Source organism: Gavialis gangeticus, unplaced genomic scaffold (genome assembly GCF_001723915.1).
Source record: "Gavialis gangeticus isolate Ggan-Ray unplaced genomic scaffold, GavGan_comp1, whole genome shotgun sequence".
Taxonomy (NCBI): Eukaryota; Metazoa; Chordata; order Crocodylia; family Gavialidae; genus Gavialis; species Gavialis gangeticus.
This window is the reverse complement of record NW_017729033.1, coordinates 69,035,758-69,046,387: the sequence shown is the minus strand read 5'-3', so window position 1 is coordinate 69,046,387 and position 10,630 is coordinate 69,035,758. Positions and strand designations below refer to the sequence as shown.

At 40.5% G+C, this 10,630-nt stretch overlaps 1 protein-coding gene across 5 annotated transcripts in view; it reads left to right on the top strand.

Annotated features, from left to right (window-relative positions):
- FRYL (FRY like transcription coactivator) overlaps positions 1-10,630 on the top strand; it is a 376,409-nt gene that overhangs the window by 252,313 nt on the left and 113,466 nt on the right. For all 5 annotated transcript variants that reach the window (XM_019525974.1, XM_019525975.1, XM_019525976.1 and 2 more), the window contains 5 exons: positions 300-424; positions 3,693-3,750; positions 7,773-7,864; positions 9,346-9,518; positions 10,002-10,162. In XM_019525974.1, the coding sequence (XP_019381519.1) occupies positions 300-424; positions 3,693-3,750; positions 7,773-7,864; positions 9,346-9,518; positions 10,002-10,162 (609 nt within the window). The remainder of the gene's footprint in view (positions 1-299; positions 425-3,692; positions 3,751-7,772; positions 7,865-9,345; positions 9,519-10,001; positions 10,163-10,630) is intronic.

Below are 10,630 nucleotides of genomic sequence, written 5' to 3'. Positions count from 1 at the left end.
AAAAAAAAAAAAAAAAAAAAAGCCAACAGCTGTATTAACAGGAGTGGCACTTAGAAATTAAGGGAAAAATAGAAGCTATGAATCTATCAACAATTTACAGTTAGAAATGAGATTATACAAAGGAAGAGAAGAAAAATACTAATAAATGTGTGAAAATATGATACATAAGGCTGATGTAATGACCTCAGAAAATAAATTTCAAGTAAATGTTGTTTTTTATATATATATTATATATGCTATTGATGGGATATTATGTAACTACGTACTGGAAAACACCTTTGTTTTGTTTCTTTTTAAAGATTATTGGCATTCCGTCCCCTTCATCCTTGTTTAAGCACATAGTTCCAATGATGCGCTCTGAGAGCATGGAAATTACCGAATCCCTTGTGCTGGGACTTGGCAGGACCAACCCAGGAGCTTTTAGGTAAATATTTGATGGAACTGCTTTATTTCTAATTGATTATGAAGTAAATCATCAGAAATCAGATCCTGGACTAAAATTAAAAACACACTTAAAGTAATATCTAACAGGATTGAAATAAGTGATTAAGGTTGCTTACAACACATTTACATGTGTGGTATGCATATGTGCATATAATACATTTACAGTGGGGTAAACTGGCATTGAGAACCCTTGTTCTAGAGAGTAAAGTTTTTTATGCTGTGGCTCGCAAGCTGCAGCCCAGGAGTCGCAGCTGACTGCAGCTGGAATTGCCGGCCGGAGGACAGGTAAGAATACTCCACCCCACCCCCCAGGCAAGGGGTGAACCAAACCCTGCACTGTTGTGGGCCCTGCAGAAGGAGCCGTGGCCTCTCTGCCTGGCTCTGAGGGGGCTGCAGTTTGCTTGTCCATGGCCACTTCAGGTCCAGCAGCCAACCATGCTGCGGACCAGCAGCTGACCCACTGCAGCTTGTCACCGGGCTGCAGCCTGGGGATTGAGTACCCATGCTGTAGAAAAAATAGTGGAGAAAAAAATACAGTAGTGTAAATTATTCCAGTCCAGGTTAATTAATATATAGACTATATTTGAAGCCTAAGACATGCTAGTAGTTTTTAGTATGCTGTAGTTTTCAGGTGGCATAGTTATAGATGGAGCAAAAATCATTTAAGTAGAAAAGACGCAATGAAAAGGTTCAAATTGGATAAGTGTATCAAAGTGCCGCTAAGTGCACCAAAATGAGTGCAGTTGACTTATATGCACACAACTGCAAAGTGAGCAGTTGACTTATATGCACACAACTATCAATGTAAACTAAAAGCGCATATTGTAGTGGTTTACAATTTTTTTTCTTTTAACTCTCAATATTTTAAATGTAATTTTGCTTAGTCTTGTATTTAGATATGGTAATCTCTCTAAAGGCAGAAAACAGTAACAGAAGATCATTTCATTAAGATGATTTTGAACTCCATGTCCTTGATCGTCTATCTTTAAGAAAATAGGTTTCACAGTCCAGACCAGTGGTTTTCAACCAGGGTGCCTCAACACTACAGAGTGCTTTGAGATCCTTTCAAGGGTGTCACTGGGTGCCATACAATGTTGGCACTTTGGTGTGCAAACATAATTTACTAAGTAAAAACCCAGAGATTTCAAACAGGAACCCACAGTGATAAAAACATTATGACCTGTTGTGGTCTTTGAGTTCTTTGCAGCAGAAAAAATGCTCTATTTTCTCATTCAAAAATGAGTGAAAGCTTAGATGGAATTTTCTGAGGGGTGCCTTGAGTCTAAAAATGTTGAAAACCACTGGTTCTAGACCCAAAATTATTCTCGATCACCAGTGAGAACTGCCAGATTTTGCCTCAGATTTATGGCCTCTTGCACTTCGTAGTAGTATTGTAGCTTATGGTTGAGGCAACTGAGAGAAGCAAGGTTTGTGAGGTGTGGAAACATTTTTTATTGGGCCAGCTTGTAGTTAGGTGAGAGAGGAGACAAGCTTTTAGGCTTCTGGAAACCATGGATTGAGAGATGTTGGTTTTGTGGTTTAAGTTCTCTCACCTCTCCCTTTGTTAACTTATTTTGACTCCACACCTATACTTTCCTTTCAAAGGGACAAATTTATAACCATAATTAGATTAAATTAAAGCAGTTATATTAATTTGTACTTAGCTTAGACCAGGGGCAGGCAATTATTTTGAGTGGAGGGCCCCTTACTAAGTTTTGGCAAGCCATTGAGGGCCTCATGACAGGCAGAGAGGGGCAGATAAATATTAAATTTCTAAATTTTTGAGGGGCCCCACGGGCCGGATGGAATGGGCTGGCAGGCCGCATCTGGCCCACAGGCTGCATTTTGCCCACCCCTGGCTTAGACAGTGAGTGCTTCTTTCCTACATGTGATGGATGGTATGTCAAGCCTGAAAGCTTTAACTCCTTTTGATTTTTTCCTTTGTACTATCCAAGTTCAATAAAAGAGATTTTCTTGCATTACAGATCCTACTTTTCCACTGTATTTAGGTTACCTCTCTAACCAAACATCATATATATCTGTTCCAGGATTGCCTAAAGAATATCTTCCTCACATAGGTGCTGTATACTTACAGCTCACTTGATGTATTCCCTGTCATGTTTGTATTTATTCTTTATATTTAAATACTAGTAAAACCCATTCATACAGAAAGCTCTGGGAAGCCTAATTAGATTTACATTTGTAAATTATAAGTAGCCAGTGAAAGAAGAAAAAATATTTTCCAGTGCTAATTACTCAACAAGCATCAGAGCAGGAAAATAATTTTTTTCCAAAATCATGATCAAATACGTTGCCTTTGATAGCACTGAACAAAAACAGTTTTTTCAAATGACCCCTACATTGTGCTGATGACACATGCTTCAGGATTAGGCTTAGGAGTTTATAGTTGCAATGCATTGCAGTACAGTGAAGTTTGTACTAATATCCATTTGACCCAATGGACAGTATAGTTTCATAGTTTGTGTCCATCTCATCTAGATTAGCTCAGAATTGATGTCATCTTGTGTCAGATTTGCACGTAAATATTTTGTCTGGCTTGCAAGGCATTTCTTCCTCAATAGAAAGCCACTTTTCCTCAAATTTGAATGGGTATGCAACTGCTATGTATTGCATCTAGTTCCAATGGAAAAAAGTCTATTCAGGGTTCCTGTTCCAGGAAGCCAACACTTTCTAGAATTCATTTGTCCATCACCACATCACACTGGCAACTCAACATCTTCTGGAAACAACAGTTGTTAAAGAACAGCCTGCATAGGGAGTTGGATGTTGGCTCCAAACAGCGCTTTTCAGAAAAGTCTGAGCTAATGTTCATAGTGACAAGCCTTTGTCACCATGTTGTGGCTGGTCTTAAGGCAGTGTTTATGAACAGATGATTCACCACCATGTATAAAAAGAACTTTGGCATGTGTCTTCCCTCCCTCCCTCCCCCCCATGAAGTCAGTTTTCAGCATAAGGTGTTTTTTTAAAAACGTCCACATTCAGTACGTGACAAGATGTAGTAATAGTTAGTAAATTCCTTTTTAATAATTTACTCCAAGAAAGGTTAGGATGATAGTTTGTACATAATGTTTAGAAAGTCTATATCTGTCTCCTAAATGTTAATTTGTGTCATAAAATAGTGAAAGTAATGTTGAGTCTGTCTGTCTGTCTGTGAAATATAATGTTGACTTCTGTGAAGCAGTTTATGTCTGAAGCATTAATTCAGTGATTGGTTTATTTTCTTTCAGGGAACTAATAGAAGAATTACATCCTATAATTAAGGAAGCACTTGAAAGAAGGCCAGAGGTAATTAGATATATTTAATTGTGTTATGTCTTCCTTTAATGTTGGTGGCTAATAAAACTGCAATTTATTTTACATATTTTAAATAGAATATTGTGGCTGCACAGTAGGGGGCGCTAGTACGCAGAACCACCCATCTTACTGTGTCAGGCCTGAAACCTTGCTTCAGGAGTCTGGCTTGGGGAGCCTACAGCTGGCTGTCCCACTTCCTGGAGACCACCTGCAAGCTTGGGGTAATGCTGCCACCACTGGGGCACTGATCTCTGGCAGGGCTCTGTGCAGCCAGGGGCACTTGGACACTGTGAACCTTGGGGGTGCTTTGCCCACTGTAATTTTTCTGAGTGCTTCTTTCAGTCCAAAAGCATCGCAAGATAACCTCAGGTAGAACTGAGGGGAAAATAAAAAGACAAACTTCACTGGCCAATCAGGGGGTGGAAGGCCTCCCCACTCAGCAGCACAACAACGACAGTTGTGTAACCTGACCCCTTTATTGAACAAGGGGGAGGGGGGCAGAAGGAGAAAATCAGATTACACTTTGAGCAAACAGAAGCAACTTGAGTCTTTACAGAATTTTGGATATGTTGACCCTTTTCAGGTGCAACTGGTCTATACATAATTCCTAACTCCTGGCAGGCATCTGGGTTTTTACTTACAGAAATCACCAGGCAGCTGCCTGAAGTCCTGGCTTGCAGTTTTCAAAAAGCCAGCTGGAAGGAAGAGTGAGCTCCCCCCTTTCCCCCTGGCCAGGTCACCTGATTGACCAGCCTGAACCAAGAAGAAAGCAAGGAGAGAGAGGGATCACCTGGGCTGACCCAAGTGAGGGGCAGAGATGTGGGGAGGGGATTTCTTCACAAATATCACAACTTTTTATTCCTGTAGAGGTAACAGGCAGATGTAAAATAAAAATTAAAAGAAAACCCGACTCCCTCCCCCCCCCAAACCAAAACAAAACAAAACCCAAAACCTTAGAGAACTATGTATTTTGAGAAACTTGCCATAGAGATTCATATTAACAATACCAAGTTATTTAAATTATAAACTTTTTCTGTATTTTTATGTCATAGTACTCAGTCCAAATCCAGTCTATCTCCTGCTTCTCTGTGTGTTGCATGTGTGACATTCAGTCAGAATACTATATGTACTGTGCTGCAATAGTCAGACATTTAGTTGAACAAATAAATATTTTTGCAATATGAAAATAATGGACAAAACAGAAACTTAATGAATCCATCCAGTCCTGAAAAGAGGACTTCTCTGAGGGTAGCATATTAGTAGAAAATATGGTGCTTGTTGAAGTATGAGCTATTAACCTGTAGTGGGAATGACTGTCAGGATATTCGCAAGGAATATTTTTGTTTTTTGGGGGGGGGTTAATTAAGTTTTTTCATGTTCCAAGCCAGATCAGCCAAATCAATTCCAAATCTGTGGGTCATTCAAAAACCATATGTGGCCCTACTACCAGCAGTCATCGTCCACCCCCACCTGGGGTTTCAGATGTTTCCAAATCATTTGGCAGGCATCCTACATGCAGGCCCAAGCCCGGAGGCTTGCGGTTCAGATGCCCCCGAGTTTCACTCTCCCTCAGCCCTGTGGCCGCAGGAACAAACTAGGAAGGAGTCTCCCATTTCCATGAACTGGCACCAGCTCCCAGCCACCTTCCACCCGCCTGGCATGATAAGCAGCCACCTGTGGGTATGTAGAGCAGGTGGAAGGCAGTCAGGATCTGGAGCCAGAGCCTGGCATGCTGAGGCAAGAGCCACCTGGCTGAAGCTGCCCCCCACAAACTTGGAGCAGTGCAGCAGGAGAAGCTGCCACAATATAAGGGGAGTGGAACAGTCTCATTAGCCCAGGCCCCAGCTGGTATGTGCAGCTTCCAGTGGGGCTGTTCCCAGTGAAGCTGCAGCTGGCTGGGTGCTGCTCTGCTCCCCTTGTCTCCAGCAGCAGTTCCTCTTCCTGCTCCTGCCCTTGCTGTGCCGCTCCAGGTAGTGAGGCAGGAAGTTTCAGCTCGGCGACTCCCACTGGAGGCGAAGGAGCTGAACAGCACCTGGCTGGCTGTAGCTGCACTGGGAACAGCCCTACCAGAAGCTCTGTGCTGGCTGGCCAGGCCAGTCTGGCAGGTGTGGACTGTCCTGGGGGAGGGGGCTCGGCCCCACGTGGAGTGCAGTGGGGGAGCCACAGGCCACACCACTTGAGCAAGCTCTGATGCATGCACCCCCTGACTTCTCCTCTCGCCTTCCCCCCTCCTCCCCCTCCCTGGTACCCACATATACACGCCTCCCACCCACCTCACAGGGCAGGGCACACAGGGATTGGATTGTGGCGTGGCCTGGCCCAGGCCTAAGCTGTCATCACCCCACAACCCAGCCCCATGATTCTAGCCTCACCCTCCTGTCCTGCTCCTAAACACAAGCCCAGAGCCCCATAGGGAATTTTTGTGAGTTGCTGGGGGTGGGGGCATGCTGCTGACCTGGTCCATGATAGCTCAATAAAATTCTCTATGTGGCCATCAGGCTCTGATTTAGAAGCTTCAGGTCATGAGTCTGTTGTGATAGGTGCTGTACAAATGCAGGACTGAAGACCATTGATCAGTACCTTGCATGATGATTTCTTTGGTTTTGTATTTGGCATCTTCTAATCACAGCAGATAGGAAGGTCCTATAGACATTTTGAAGCTTGTAGAGCATTATAGAATACTTTTTCAAAGCCCTGCATAGCCATACTGATGTCTGTACTTTATAATGAGAGGTAATGACATGCCTCATGTAATGTAAGCGCGTCAGAATTTAACTAAAAAAACTTTATTTTTCTGTTGATGTTCATATAAAACTTGATAATTGTAGTGGAATTGGCATAGCAATGGAATAATTAGACTCTCATGCTCAAAGTGTAAAATTATTGATAGTCTCAACTGTTAAATAGCGAGAGTATTTTTTCACTCCATATAATAATAAGAGAATATTTTTTTCCTTCTCTTCCTTATAATATATTTAATGTGTATAAGGTGCACAGGGGAAAAAAAAGCCACTCCTAAAAAAGAGTTTAAACTCTGATGTCTGGATTCAGCTATCTTTATGCATGTTGAATTGTTTAGGTACTTCTTAGTATGAGTAAGGGAGGCAAAACCTGGCTCTAGAAGATTATATTTTTTAAGATCCAGATTTTGTTAATGTAATTACAGTAAGTAGTACTTTCCTCCGGAAGTAGTCCTACGAATTTCATTGAGAGTAAACAGGGAAAAATCTGTCCTAAAATAAATTATTTTGAGGAAAAGCAGTTTTTACCTGGCTACTTTGCTTTGTTCATTTTCTGCTTGATTCAAGCCCTGCAAAAATTGATAATTTCAAAAAGCTTCAGGTTTTCAAGGCTGCAGTCTTGGAGAAGAGAAGAGACCTGAGTGTTGTATATGTGTATTCACATGCTTTTTATTTCTGTTTTTACTCTTTGCTTTTGTATTTTACAGCATACTATTTTAGAAATCTTTTAACAGTTTACAGGTTCGTTTTACAATTTATAAAGCAAATGGTTGTTTTGTAGTACCCATAGTACATAATATGGCTCCACTGGCTAAAGTGGAAATCTCTTGTCACAGTTGGAAGAAACAAATAATGTTCCAAGTAAGAAGCAGCAGCTTTACATAATCATTCCAAACTAATATCCCCCCACAGAGGACTCTCAGAGGAATCTGAGGTGTTGAGCTAGGAAAGAATGTTCCCATTTTTTATACCTTTTGTAATTGCATAATAAATCTAGCTTCAAAAAAAAAAAGTCGGGGGGAGGTGGGAGAAGAAGAAAGTCTGTCTCACTACTGAAAACTATAGTGATACCAAAATGAGTGCAGTCAAGACCCCATGTTTCTTTTTTTAAAACTATTTATTAATGAATAAAACCCATAAAAATCAGATTTTACACTTAAAAAATATCAATCTTCCAAAATATACACCATGACCGTGTGTTTCAGTAATTGTATACCCCACTTTGTTTCATTCTGCTGTTTCATGTAACTTTGCATTATCTCCTTTGAACAGAATATGAAACGACGCAGGCGTCGAGACATTTTACGAGTACAGCTAGTACGAATATTTGAACTGTTGGCGGATGCTGGTGTCATTAGTCACAGGTAGGTGTAGAGTTGATCAGAAGACAGTTTTTCATGGAAAATATGAGAATTAATACCATTTATTTCTTTATAAAATTGCATCTTTTACTTGGAGTACTATGTCCAGTTTTGGGCTCACACTTCAAGAAGGATGTGGAGAGTTTGGAAAGAGTACAGTGCAGAGCAAAAAAAAATGATTAGAGGGCTGGAATGCAAGACTTTGGAGGAAAGACTGAGAGAGTCAGGGTCATATAATTGGAGAAGAGAAGATTGAGGGGAACATTTGATAACAGTTTTCAAAATACCTTTGAAGGGTAATTAGAGAGGATAAAGGGTATATAACCAGAAGCAATGACTTCAGGCTGCAGCAGAAGAAATTTAGGTTGGCAATTTGGGAGGAACTTTCTGACTAGGGTGGTGATCAAGTATTGGATCCAACTACTTAGTGACATTTTTGAATCTCCATCCCTGGAAATTTTCAAGATCCATTAGACAGATACTTGGCTGGGATTGTTTAGTCAGGGATAATCCTGTCTTGAGCAGGGACTAGATGACCCTGTGATGTCTGCTAAAACTACTTTCCTATGATCTTTCTTGTACAATTGAACAATCCCTTGAGCAGCACTCTTTTATGTTGTTTCCTGTTAAACCTGTTTTTCAGTACTCGGTAAAATGAAACCTAGATTGTTTCTTTACAGTAGTGATTAATCTTTTTCCTCAAGGTTTCTTTAAAGTTTAAATAAAACAAGCAAGCAAGTTTGTAAACATTGGTGTAAAGATGCATTAGCTATGATGATCAGTAATTATAGACTTGTATCTAATATGTTACTATAACTCAGGGAAGTCAAAATCACTTGGCCTGCAGAGCCACATGAATGGCATGGAGCCAGTTCATAGACTGGATTGGACCCATGAGCCCACCCTCCAGCTCCAGTATCCATGCCGGGCAGTTGACAATCCATGTTCTTTGCAGCACTCCATCTCTCCCTTCGCTGATCTGGGACCCACAATGTGTGCAGCGCCCATTCCGTTCATCCAGTACTGCACTGCATGTAGTGTCTGCCCTTGCTTGTCTGGGACCTGCGTTGCATGCAGAGCCTGTGGATACCACATGCATCATGGTTTGTGGATTGGCTGGAGCAGGCACTCTCTGCATCCAGAATTGGCCAGGAGAGATGCTGCATGCAGTGAGGATCCTGGACTGACTAGAATGGACACTGCCTGTGGTGCAGTCCTGGACCAGTTTGGGTGCTGGCCATGTGCTGTGCCTAGAGCTGGCACAGTGCACAAAGGCCCTGAGCACAGGGCTGATCCAGAATGTACTGGATAAGGAGATAGTAACATGAAAAGAAAGGTACCTTGAACAAATATTTCCAGTACTTGCATTCAGAAAAATGGCTTTAAAAATGTTATTGAATTTTTTACATTTTGGAAACTTGCTTTTAAAATATAGTATATCTTTACCTAGCTTAATAATCTGAATATTTTGTTTTTATTTTAAGTGCAAGTGGTGGCCTTGATAATGAAACACATTCCCTCAACAACACTTTATTGGAGTATGTTGACTTAACTAGACAACTCCTAGAAGCAGAAAATGAAAAGGACTCTGATACATTGAAAGATATCCGATGCCATTTTAGTGCCTTAGTGGCGAATATCATTCAGAATGTTCCAGGTATGCATTGTACTCCTAATGAGTTTTGAGGACTCCTTTTAATACACCAGAAATACAAAATGTTCTTCCTGTTTGTCACCAGAAATGCTTTTTTTTTCCTAGAGATATAGAAAGGCTTAAATAAAATGTTTACTTTTGTTAAAATTGTATTTTAAACTTAAGATATAAACTTCTCAGAAGCTATTACTGATAATATTTTAAATAATAACATTTAAATTCTTATTAACATAAGCTAAAATTTGAGCACATTTCTTAGGTTAATAAATGCTAAATTATTGAATATTGTGGTGTATTCTTGAATATACCAGTGACATGCAGGTAAACTACCTGTAAACTTATTTTCAGTGAACCTGTTATGAATTATTGAAACAATTTGTCTTTTAAAAGCTGATGAACTTGTAATTCAAGTCCAGTTTTGTCTTGTACATTTAATTAAAGAATGTAGGCAAATGGATCAAACGCTCTCTCTCTTTATATATACAGTGCACCAGAGAAGAAGTGTCTTTCCTCAGCAGAGCCTACGTCACAGTCTCTTTATGTTGTTCAGTCACTGGGCAGGTCCTTTTAGCATCATGTTCACTCCCCTGGATAGATACAGTGATAGGAACATGCAAATAAACAGACACCAGTACTGTGCATTAAAGGTATTTTAATACGTAATGAATTCTGGAAATATATCTCTGTCTTGTATTTATTTACTTCATTAAATATTTTTGCCAGTTTACATTTCCATGCCATTTGTCCAAAGGGAGGTTTAAAGGAATTCTGTCCCTGTAACCCAATAGCCTGCTGCTTTTCCATTACTACAATAATTTTGTTTATTTCTACGGGCCCTGTTACACATTGTACTGAGCTACTCAAATGTTGATCAGTGTTGGTGCCACCTTAAGTTTAGAGCAGTCATCAGCAGGGATCCTGGATTTCTCACATTCTCTGATTAAAAAATACCAAATTTTCTAATTAAACCCCCCCAAATCTGCATTTTCTGCAGTTAAAATGAAACACCACCGCCCCCCACTGTGTGTGTGTGTGTGTGTGTGTGTGTGTGTGTGTGTGTGTGTGTGTGTGTGTGTGTGTGTGTGTGTGTGTGTGTGTGTGTGTGTGTTTGTGTG